Source organism: Squalius cephalus (genome assembly GCF_949319135.1).
Source record: "Squalius cephalus genome assembly, chromosome: 2".
NCBI classification, from domain to species: Eukaryota; Metazoa; Chordata; class Actinopteri; order Cypriniformes; family Leuciscidae; genus Squalius; species Squalius cephalus.
This window is the reverse complement of record NC_137123.1, coordinates 57,126,587-57,139,492: the sequence shown is the minus strand read 5'-3', so window position 1 is coordinate 57,139,492 and position 12,906 is coordinate 57,126,587. Positions and strand designations below refer to the sequence as shown.

The following is a 12,906-nucleotide window of genomic DNA, read 5'->3' as shown; positions in this document are numbered from 1 at the left end:
CTTGCATTAAATTGATCAAAGTTGACAGTAAAGGTATTTATAATGTTACAAAAGATTTCTATTTCAAATACTGTTCTTTCAAACTTACTATTCATTAAAGAATCTTAAAAATTGTATCACAGTTTTAAAAATATTAAGGAGCAAAACAATTTTCATCATGGATAATAATAATAAATGTTTCTTGAGCAGCAAATCAGCATATTAGAATGATCTCTGAAGGATCATGAGACAATGCAGAATGATGCAGTTTTACTATCACAGGAAAAAAAAATACATTTTAAAATATAGTAAAATACAAAACAGTTATTTTAATTTTTTTAATTTTTATTTTAAACACAAATCTACAACATTTAGTTAGTTTCAGTCTTCAAAATAAATTTAATTAATGTTTATACAACAAAGACAGCTGGTATAATATTCTGACTATCTGAATATTATTCATTTATATTGGTACATGACATGACCAAACTAAAGTTATTATGAATGCAAGGAGACGATCAAGCATCAAGCTGTGAAGAAACACGCTTTTGGAAACAGGAGCAGACCGATTCTTTTTTAGAAGCATCGAAATTAACATTAATTAATATACAGATGAGTGAAAACATTAAAATCCCCCTGTAGTCAATAATTGTATCCTTTGAAACTCATCTTTGATCACCAAAATTACATATTTAAACGTTTTTCCTTCATGCCTTAAAATAGCTTGAATGTAACTCTACACCCTTGCCTCATTTAGTATACGCTGTTCTATGAATATGCAAATTAGCCCCGCCTCCACTCACTCACACCAGCTCAGAGATCCACACGTTGACCTGATTGTTTACAAGGTAGTTTGTGACGTCAGCGATTGATTTTAAACCGCGTTTTTGAGACTGTCTTTGACACTGCAGTTTTAAGGAAAAAAACTCTGCAATGGTGTTGACTTATGAATTTGCTCATGGTTTGTCTTAAAGCACATTAAAAACAACACATACACCTATAAACAACATTAAAAACTTGATTTTCACCACAGGGGGACTTTAAGTCTTATTACCTGCATTTTTCAATTCCTGAAAATTGTTGTCAGGGACCTTAGGGAATTAGTAAGTTTAATTACTTAAATGCAGCAAAATAAAAGGCAAGAGCTATCTCAAGCATTTTCAGGCTTCCAAATATTCCAAATATTCCAGGCTTAATTTAACAAAAAAAGTGTACATATGAATATTTCCTTATGACAACTGCACCTCTTTGATCGATGTCATCTCCTTATATCTAAACGATTTCTCTGTTCTTCTTTCTTCTCTCTTTGTAGCCCATAAGGAATCATAATCCCTGGATGCTTCTGTACTTCATCTCCTTCCTGCTGATCGTCAGCTTCTTCGTGCTGAACATGTTTGTTGGTGTGGTGGTCGAGAACTTCCACAAGTGTAGACAAGACCAAGAGGAGGAGGAGGCCAGACGGAGAGAGGAAAAGAGAAAGAAGCGCATGGAGAAGAAACGCAGGAGTGAGTGTGTGTTTTTTGCAGACTGTGTCATAATGGGACAATGCAACAAAACGTCAGCCATTTTCCTGCTGTCACTGAAAGCGAAATTCAGAACGAAACAACTAAATGGATTTTGGGCCGTTTTTGTACTTTTTTGCCACTTAAATATTCCCTGGAGCAGAGGGCAACAAAATATGTTGTGGCTTGTCACTGGTGGTTAGGATAAAAACTAGCATGGAACAGACTGGTTTTATTGCTTGTAATTTTATTGCATCACACATGGTCAGCACAGTACAGTTTGATTGCTGCCGTGTGTATTAAGCTTGTGAAATAGACAATTAGTATTGATTTCCACAGACGTGTTCTTCAAAAGCCCTTTGACTTTGCTTGACTTCAAAACCACATAACCAGCATTTAATTAGACAAGAGACACAATAGTGAGAGTAAAAACATTTACTGTTGCCTCAAATCCCACTTTAATCCTGTGCTTTAGTAGTTTTACTAGTGTCAGGTAACAAGATATGTAAACAATGGGGAAAATTTTAAACAATAGCTAGAACTTTCTTACATACCGGTATTACATATAGGGACCAAAGCCACGTTTAGGGGACAAAATGTTGGCCTACTTTGGGACAGTAAGCAGCTGCATAACAACAACCCAGAAAGCCCATGACAAAAGCCATTTACAACACTTAAGCAACTACATATCAACACCCTGGCAACCCTGAGTTTTACATGAGTAAGCATTACTCACAGTACTGTGGTATATATCAAAGACCATCACTGTACCATGGGACCGCCACAGTACTGAACTGGAAAGTGACTTAGCTAGCTGTCTCAAGACCTCACTTGCTCTGCCTCTTTCTTAAATGCACACAAAGCTTCTCTCAAAGACACCTTGAGCAGTCTTGAGCGGTGATGGATGTGGGGGGACGCTTGGCTGGACATTTATAACATCCCTCAGATGACTCGACTGTTTGCAAACTGTGATTACACACAAACACACACACACACACTGCCACGTTAGCAATTTACTGGCCAGACAAAACTGGGTCAGTGTGCTTGTGTTTGACAGGGACAACAAAGTAGCCTATACAGTGAGTACACTAACAACACACTTCCTGCCTTTGTGTTATTTCAATGAAACGTTGCATATCTTGTGTATTACAAAATGGACAATTTTAAACATAAAATGTTCACCGCGGATTTTCACAGCATCCCATGATTCAAGACGAGCGTGTGTGTATGTGTGTAAGTACCTGAATGACCTGAATACACCCTGATGAAGGTGCTCTATTGTTCTCTGTGTGTGTGTGTGTTTTGTCTTGTAGAGGCCATGCAGAGACCTTACTATGCAGACTACTCTCCAACACGCCTCTATATTCACACGCTCTGCACTAGTCATTATCTGGACCTCTTCATCACCATCATCATCGCCATTAATGTCCTTACAATGTCAATGGAGCACTACAGACAACCCAAGGTTTGGTGGATTACACACACACCGCTTCTGCGGGGCAATGACATGAGCAATAGGTTAACAAAAGCTTGTTTGCAAAAATGCTAACAGTATTTTAGCATTTCATGTTTAAGACAACATACGGCCACCCTAGTGTTAGTTTAGTCTTTTTTAGTATTTTACTTATTTTAGTTTTCAGTCTTTTATCATTACTATACTACCTTAGTATTTGTTGATATTTTTAATTAGTTTTAGTATTTAGTATTTTTTTTTAATTTATTATCCATTTTGATGTGTGTTTTAGTCATTTTATTCGTTTTTATTAGTTTTATTAGAATTTGTTCCCTCACAACTGAAATGAAATAAGTTTATTTATATTTCTGTTAATGTTCATTTCAATTAACATAAATAACTTTTAGTATTTTTAGTTTTGGTTTTAGCTAACAATAACAACACTGGTTCACATCCACTTTACTTCCGTAATCAGACACATTTCAGAGTGAAACCGTATTCTAATGAGAAACAAATAGGGTGAGACATGATTTTATGCACCTGGAATTGATTGGATTATGAAAAGTGGGAGTTACATGACAGTTTAGGTGTGTTCGACTGCGCAGACCGATCAGCGAGAGGTGCCGCTTGCAGTCGGGGGAGGAGTTGAAAACGGAGGCGTCAAGTCAGACACTTTCTGCTTGCCATAGTGATGCTCGCGCTGCGTTTGCATACTTTATCACAGACGATGTGGATTAGATGCAATATTTGTCAAATACACAGATGGTTCAAACAGAAACACTTTTCATATACTGATTAACAGGGCTTGACATTAACTTTTTTGCTCACCAGCCACTGTGACTTGTGGTTTTCCAAATTTACTAGCCACTCTGCATTTTAACTGGCCACAATTTTGACATGATTTGACATTGACAGAAAAACTGCCATATAGATATTTTTAATATTATCTCATAATTTGGCAGCAGGTATATTAGGCTGCTGTCACTTTAGGACCTGATGCATGGATCCATTATACTGTTACACATGCGTTTTCTTTCTCAACTGTTTGTTCACTTAAAACATAACTGACTGTGTTTATGTGAATTCCAGCCAAGACCGCCATTTTGACATTATTCTGTGACATTATTATTTAACAGTTTAAGCGCAATAAGCAGCGGGGAAAAAAAAAATTTAGTACTGAGAGGCGATTAATGCGCACACACTTTGAGTGTGAACACAAAATCTGCGGGAATGATTAAGAGAGCGAGAAAGTGCAGCTGGTATTGTGTATCTATTCTGCGGAAAGTGATTATTGGAAGCATTTCAGATATTCCAGTATTGATATGTATCGAAAAATCTTTATTTTTGATTTTTGCACCACATTGCAGATTCCTTTTTAAAAGACTACAATTGAAAAATTTATATATATATAAAATTCAACCCGCCAAAGTGGCAAGTAGGAGTGACTGCGTTACACACCACTGCTGAAATCACCTGCATTCGGCGGGTTGGTGTTAATGTCAAGCCCCGCTGCTTAATACGGCGCCATCTGTACAAGAATAAAGTTCAAAATAAGCCTTTACTATTTAAATACCAATAATGTGGGTTTATATATTTTTAGCAGTGTTATTTTGATAAATATGACAAAATATAACATTATGGTTACATAAAAAGAGTTTTTGACCAATAGCAGAACAGAAGGTGTCAGAATAAACACAATGTCATCATAGAATCCGGCCAATCGTGGAGCAGCGTGTCGTCATCAGACTGTGCTTTGATGCCATACATCACAGTGACGTGACCTCGGCGCTCTCTCAAGTCAGACAACATTTCTAACCGGAATAAATTTCTATTTTATTTCTAACCAATCTGTCTGTGCAGCGCTGAATGAAGTTGAACACACCTAATGACATCAGGCCAGGGGAAGGGTTGAAAAATAAAAGGGCTTGGTGATGTCAACCGAAAAGAAAAATGTTGTTTCAGAGGCAGAGCAAGTTATTACATTTTGATGAAATATTTATAACAGAATAACATGCACTGATGGATTATTCATTATAAGACCAGGATCATATCAATAAAATGGTCAATTTTGATTTCATGTTTAATTCAGAGTTTAATATTCCAGGTGTCTGACTGTCACTGTTTATGTCTGTGCTTCTCAGTATCTTGATGAAGGTCTGAAATACTGTAACTATGTCTTCACGCTGGTCTTCGTGATCGAGGCTGTGCTGAAACTGGTTGCCTTTGGCTTTAGGAGATTTTTCAAAGAGAGGTAAGGCTCCCTCTTGAGGACATAATGCAGAGATGCAGTATCTTTCACTGGTTAGTAGTTTTCTTAAATTGACATTTCAGCATGGGTCTGTTCTCATAACAGAAGTGAGGAGAAAACAACTGCAGTCAGTTTAATTTCACTTTAATGGCGTGTTGCTGCTATAACAATGCAGTAATATGCACTACTACTGTTCAAAAGTATGGGTTTTGTTTTTATCAAAAATCCAGTAAATCCAGTACTATTGTGGAATATTATTACAATTTAAAGCACCTTTTTATATAAATATATATTTTAAAATATAATGTATTCCTGTGATGACAAAGCTGATTTTCAGCATCATTACTGCAGTCTTCAGTGTCACATGATCCTTAAGAAATATGCTGATTTGCTGCTTAAGAAATATTTCTTATTATTATCAATGTTGAAAACAGTGATACATTGTTAGCATTCTTTGAATGGAAAGTTAAACAGAACAGCATTTATTTGAAGTAGAATTTTTTTTGTAACAATGTAAATGTCCCTACTTTTGATCAATGTAATGCATCCTTGCTAATGCACACTAACTTTGGAGATTGTTATTCTGTGACACGGATTCACAGTTATAAGTAGTCTGATTTTAAATTAAAGACGGATGGTGTCTGTAATGAAACTGCATCTTGTTTCAATGAAATGAGATGATAGTTGCACACAAATATTTCAAGTGTCAGTCATTGATTGAAAGCCTGCGATCCATGTTCCACTATAGTATCAACTCACTGTTTTAAGTGCCTATCATAGAGAAATGTCGCATGGTGTCATGAATAATAATGAGACAAGGTCTTCTCATGAATAATTATGAGACACCACTGTGAAACATCCTGTGACGATGACAGAGAGTAAGAGGCCAGAAAGTCCCTAAGTTAATTCCATTTTATAATTTAAAAATACTGGATGCTAATATTGTTCTGTAATAATGTTCTGTGGCCCTTTAAGCTTGACAATTCAGTGTTAAAGAAAGACCTTTCCTCAGGCAATCTCTAATGGTCAAGTGTAGCGCTTTCCAAGAATATTAAATGGTTTCACAGGACCTTCATCTCATTTTGTGTTTCTGTCTTTCTTCTGTCAGGTGGAATCAGTTAGACTTGGCAATTGTTCTTCTCTCCATCATGGGCATCACACTTGAGGAAATTGACCTGAATGCCTCTCTACCCATCAACCCAACTATCATACGCATCATGAGAGTTCTGCGCATTGCCAGAGGTAACAAATACACAAAGACACGCACATGCCAGCCATGACGTCTGAGAAATAAAGCAATGCCTTAGATGTGTCAAGAGCGAGAAGAAGTTTCCAGATTTTCTTGCTCCTCTAATAAAAATGGGAAATGTAGAACGTTTTATTTACACTACCATACAAAAATTTGGGTCCATAAGATCTTTTTGGAATTAAATTAATAATTTTATTCAGCAAGGACACATTTAACTTTTAAAAGTGACATTAAAGACATTTATAATGTTTTTTTTTTTACTTTCTGCTAAAAAAAAATTACATTCATTTTTTTTTTTTTTTTTTTTCACAAAAATATTAAGCAGCCCACCTGTTTTCAACATTGATAATAAGAAATGTTTTTTGAGCAGCAAATCAGCATATTAGAATGATTTCTGAAGGATCATGTGAAACTGACGACTGGGGTAATGATGCTGAAAATAAATATTACTGTTTTACTGTATTTTTGATCAAATTAATACAGCCTTGGTGAGCATAAGAGACTACTTTCAAAAGCATTAAAACATCTTAGAGACCCTAAATAGTCATTTTGAATGGTAGTGTATTCTTTTTATATTGTGCTAACAGATGTTTAAGGACAGTGAGGGTTAATGGCAAGCAATGTTAAAAAGAGATTTCAAAGATTAAAATAGGAATGAATTGTAATATACAGTAAAATTCCCTTTCAGTGTTGAAGCTGTTGAAGATGGCGACAGGAATGAGATCTCTTCTGGATACAGTAGTTCAAGCTTTACCGCAGGTCAGTGCGTTCATATGTTTGTGCTATATCTTTTGTTATTTATATTGTGGAACTACAGTTGTACTTCATAGATTCCTTACTGTATCTGGCCCCAGATGGTATATACGTGGCTTTATTCTGGTGATGTTCTGGTTCTCTAGGTTGGTAATCTGGGTCTGCTTTTTATGCTGCTGTTCTTCATCTATGCGGCACTGGGAGTTGAACTCTTTGGCAAACTTGGTCGGTATACCTTTCATTTCCTGTTCTCATACACTGCCGTTCAAAGACTTTATAACTGCTTTTGAAATAATTCTCACCAAGGCTGCATTTATTTGATAAAAAAAAATTATGTAAAAATAGTGGTACTGTAAATAACTATTTTCTATTTTAATAGATTTTAAAATGTAATTTATACCTCTGATGGCAAAGCTGAATTTTCGGCATCATACCTCCAGTCTTCAGTGTCACATGATCCTTCAGAAATCATTCTAATATGCTGATTTGGTGCTCGAGATTATTTATGTTTTTCAGGTTTCTGGTGAATTGAGAGTTCAATAGAACAGCATGTATTTGAAATCTTTAGTCTGTACTGTCACTTTTAATCAATTTAAATTGTCCTTGCATGAATAAAAAGTACACAAAAATCCTACAGAGCCCATGCTTTGAATGGTAGTGTATGTTGTTGCATAAAACAAATAAATGCATTTTTGAGGTGAAGTATTAAAATGAATTATTTTTAAATCAGAATGCACTGAGGAGAGCCCATGTGAGGGTTTGAGCCGACATGCTACATTTCAGAACTTCGGCATGGCATTCCTCACTCTGTTCCGCATTTCCACGGGAGACAACTGGAACGGAATCATGAAGGTATTTTGCAAACCATGAAAAATATTCCGGCTGCATGTTATAAATACCTGATTAGAGAATGCCGATGTTTAATGTTAGCTCTTAATTGGTTGTCAGATTATTTGTTGCCCACGTACAGTACATTATCAGGACTTTTTGAGCTTGGCAGAACTCACAATTTCTGTTTCTGTGTGTGTCTAGGATACCCTGCGGGAATGTAAAAATGACAAATGTCTGAGTTACCTTCCGCTTTTGTCACCTCTGTACTTTGTGACATTTGTGCTGGTGGCACAGTTTGTGCTGGTGAATGTTGTGGTCGCTGTGCTCATGAAACATTTAGAGGAGAGTAACAAAGATGCCCGTGAGGAGGCGGAGATGGATGCGGAGTTGAGGGAGGAGCTAAAGGGCAGTCGTAGACCAAGCTCCGCCTCTATGGGCGGAGTCATTGGGCTGGAGGGTACAGCTGTTAAAATGGAGACTCTCTCACATGAACAGGTGAGTTCCATTAGATTAGAGTAATGCTAAAGGTATTTTAGATATGTTTTAGATGACCATTTTAAATAATATTTTAGTATAATATAAAAATAAAAGCATTTAATATTTTTATTTTATACTGTAGGCTACTTAAAAAGGCTAAATGGTGTTAAAAAAAAAAAAGAAAAGTCACACTTGTGATGGGAAATACTAAAATACAGAGCAGTTTTTTGGGGTACAGTCTACAAATCAACCACGATAAAGTACAGTAGTCTTTGATAATGTCTAAATCTATCCAAACGGAAAATCTAAATAAAAGTAATTATGAGAGTATCAATTTCCTGAATGTCACGATTCACTTGTGCTCAACAGCACTAAACAGCACTACAGCACTAAACACATTTGGCAAATTTTTACCAAGTGCATCAGCCTGCGAATCATTACACGGGACATCAACCACTTGCACTACCGGCATTACCTTACCTCCAGCTATGTCATTTCCCATGATAAAATCAACACCTTTCACAGGTAAAGAGGGACGAACTGCAACCTCAAAACACCCAGATGCTAAATCAGAAGAAATACGCGATGAAGCGGAACAGGCACAAAACCCATTTCAATACCCTCCACAATCGCGCTTGTATTACACGCCGAGTCAGCACAAAAATCCAGAATATCTGATAATACAAAGGACTGAGACCCTCCAGTGTCACGGAGAATGCTTACAGGTTTTCAGCTTTCGACCTTCTCATTTAACGACACATCCATCGAACACGAAAGGCTGAAAACAGCTATCAGGGGTCGCAGGAGAAACCGAAATCAACGGAGACAAAGTTTTCACTAACACAGAACCTCGAGGGTGAAAAGATGAGGAATCTTGTCGCTCTTGTTTACGTTTTAAAATACGACACTCAGCCATATTATGTCCCATTTTATGACAGTAACCGCACTTTCTATTAGACTTCGGACTGGTAGGAACCCATTTAATTCTCGAATCAGAAAGATTTTCATTCTCTTTTAATGAGGAACCCCCAGACTCAGACGAACGCTTAAAAAACACAGTTTTGTGCATTAATGCATACTCGTCAGCTAACACAGCAGCCTGTTGTACCGTGCTGACTTTTTGTTCGTTTAAGTACAACGCAGTACGTTCTGGAACACAGTTTTTAAACTCTTCGATTAGCAACAGTTCTCCCAACGAATTATAATCAGTTACCTTGCACGCTTTGATCCACCGATCAAATAAGATGCCCTTTTTGCGAACGAATTCTACATAAGTTTGAGACGTACCTTTTTTCGTGGTACAAAATCGCTGTCGATAGTGCTCAGGAACTAATTCATATGCTCGTAAAATTGCAGTTTTCACGGCATCGTACTGCACGCTTTCCTCTAACGAGAGAGATGCACACACCTCTTGTGTGCCTTACCTGATAGTTTACATTGTAACATTAGTGCCCAAACCTCGTTTGGCCATCTTAATGCACCCGCAACTCTTTCAAACGCCTGAAAATACGCTTCAACTTACGGAAGGGTGGAACGATAGAGATATTTTTAGCCACATCAAAATGTGTCGAAAACAGCACTACAAACTCAGATGCAGTATCAGACGGCACAGAATTAATACCCGAATTTGATGGACCAGCCGGTGTCTCGAAATTACTCTCCAGACTAGATGTTTTAACAATAGATTTTTTTAGGTACTGAAGCAGCCAGCACCTCTAGCTCTCGCAGTCGCACTTTCGTTTCAGCATCAATTCGGTACATTTCAATCTGATGCTTCAAATCATCTTGTCTCACCTGAGCTCTATCCTGAGTTTCTAATTGTAACCGTGCTAAACGTATCTTTAAACGTGAATCTAAATGCAAACCTGGTGATTCTTCGGTGGAAAGCGAAAGAGGTTCGAACCTAGGCATTGAGAAAGACGGACCTACCACCGCGCCAGCCCCAGTCACTGGAGTCACTGGAACACCACTTAACACACGTAGTCACTGGAGTCACTGGAACACCACTTAACACACGTAAGGGCGAACTTCCTGCAGCTGGTGCCGCCAACTCCGCTGCTGGAACAGTCTCAGAAGGAAATACCCCCTTAGTAATCAAACTAGCCACTAAACAAGCTTTTAACTCTGCTTTACGTAGATATAGAAATCTCATAATGTTGACAAATCATTTTTTTGACATGTCTCTAAATACCTCAACATGAGGTTGATCTATAAATTGGTTTAACTCAAACTTTGCCATCTTTAAAGAAAAGAATACGCAAAAGCAATCAGGATAATCCAACACTCTCTGGACCTACCTACCCATTAATCTAACTATACCCTACCTAATCTTCAGAGGGTACCGATTAAGAGATCGCTCTCTCCCCCGGAATACCTCCAAAAACAACAAACTAAAATAATAAAGAAAAACAATAAACCGTCGTCAGGACTGGCGCTAAGCACAGCCCCGCTGGCTTACTCTTTCTAACCAGAGAATATGGATCACCTGAATCAAATTAGATCAATCAAATTACTACTACTCGGACACAGATCCTGGACGACAAATGCCGGACGAGCCCCCATTTATGTTACGAACCCCTGTTGTTAAAATGCTCGTTTCGAAAGGGTTCAGCAACATAAAAGGAGACGCAAGGCAAAGAGCAGTTTAAAACATTTATTAAGACTAATAAATGACTGCACAAACTCACGTCTCTCAATTTTTCTCTCTCCACATGTAACACACATTTACTCTACACTAAAGTCAACATAGACATAACAAACACTAACAAATAGAACAAAAAAGTAGCACAATACAAGGAACACAGCTTGAGTTGATCAGCGGCTAGGCATCATGACGCACACAGTTCACCGTTGCATGTCTCACCCTCCTTCACACTCCACTTATATGCTCAGCACGAGCCATCAGAGCAACGGGCCACAGGTGCGCAAGGGCGGAGCCTACACTCAGAAAGAAACCCCAATTAGAAGAAGAAACAAACACGCACACAAAAATACACAGGCAACACCCATAAGGCTGAGGCCGTAACAATGTATATCATATATTTAGGGCTATACATGGTTATTCCATTCTATTACATCTGATTTTCTTTATTTCTCCCACCAAATGGCACTAATCTGCCTTCCATGCATTGGATTTTTAGACACTGAAAATAAATTCTATAGAAGTAAATATCGCATAATTTAGAGATGAATATTGTCTAGTACCATGAAAATCCCCTCAAAAACAAAAAATATTAAAGTCACCATGAAATCAAAGTTGTCCATTCTTATTTTTGATGAAATATTGCCATATTTATTATAAAGGGATTTTCTGTGCACATTTTTATTTTTTATATGCCTTTGTAATCTTTAATAAAAGTAACTTCCCCTTCATCTTGCAGTGGCATCTCTTCCCTGATGATGTTGTTTACTGGCATAAATAAAAATGAATCTACTGTATAGCAACATTTTAAAGTCAACATGCAATTTTGAAGTGCGCCAATCTATTTAGATTTGATTTATTAAAATTATATAAATATTATTTTATTATAAATATCATATTTATGTTATTATTTTTTGTAAATATTACAATTATATATTGTATTTTATAAATATTTTTCATATTTTTTAAAGAATATGCAGTGTCTTTAAGCCTGTTTTTAAGAAATGGCAAATCATTACAGTTAAAGCGCTCTTATCTTAATGATTTGTTGTGTTTGCAGGGCAAAGACCCCAATTACGGCAACTTCCTGACAGTGGGGAGGCCGTCTATGTCACGGATGCTGTCCTTACCTAATGACAGTTACATGCTGTATCCTGCTAAGCCTGTATATGGATCTGTTCATGAGAGATTCTCCAAACAGGACTCTACACTACCAGGTGACAAAGCTAAGCCAGTCCTGGCTGGTCATGACACACGTATAGAGAGAGAATATGACTAAAGCTGTTGGTGTGTTTTCAGGCTCCTCTCTCTCACTCGGGACCCAGTCCGGTGAAGATAGTGCCGTAATGCAGGTTCAAGGAACTGCATCTCAGACAAGCCTGGCCTCCATTCCTGCTGTCCACCCTCTAAACCGAAGAGCGAGATCTAGCAATGCCTTCAGAGCTCTGAAGAGACAGGTACCACAGTAACTCTCATCCTGATGTCTGTTTGTGTATGTTAGGGCTGACAATAGATTAAATCAATTAGACTAGTAGATAAAATACACTTTTTTTTTTCTTTGTCACAAACGAAATGCAAAATTTGAGATGTCAATCATGTGAACATTTGTATAAAATGTCAGACATTCTTACTTCCATTGGACGATTCTCAAATCATGATTTTACACAAACTGTTCTGCTGCTGTCATCGTTAAAGCAAGAGACAAACCAAAGACTAAAACATTCTGAAATTAATGTTAAAGGAATAGTTCACTTAAAAATGAGAATTCTGTCA

The 12,906-nt window shown here is 37.2% G+C and overlaps 1 protein-coding gene across 1 annotated transcript in view; it reads left to right on the top strand.

Moving 5' to 3' along the window:
• cacna1hb (calcium channel, voltage-dependent, T type, alpha 1H subunit b) overlaps positions 1-12,906 on the top strand; it is a 52,306-nt gene that overhangs the window by 36,519 nt on the left and 2,881 nt on the right. The window contains exons 23-32 of the mRNA XM_079856348.1: positions 1,292-1,484; positions 2,795-2,946; positions 5,076-5,185; positions 6,291-6,424; positions 7,120-7,190; positions 7,331-7,409; positions 7,915-8,036; positions 8,217-8,510; positions 12,194-12,350; positions 12,433-12,590. Coding sequence (XP_079712474.1) covers positions 1,292-1,484; positions 2,795-2,946; positions 5,076-5,185; positions 6,291-6,424; positions 7,120-7,190; positions 7,331-7,409; positions 7,915-8,036; positions 8,217-8,510; positions 12,194-12,350; positions 12,433-12,590 — 1,470 coding nt within the window. The remainder of the gene's footprint in view (positions 1-1,291; positions 1,485-2,794; positions 2,947-5,075; positions 5,186-6,290; positions 6,425-7,119; positions 7,191-7,330; positions 7,410-7,914; positions 8,037-8,216; positions 8,511-12,193; positions 12,351-12,432; positions 12,591-12,906) is intronic.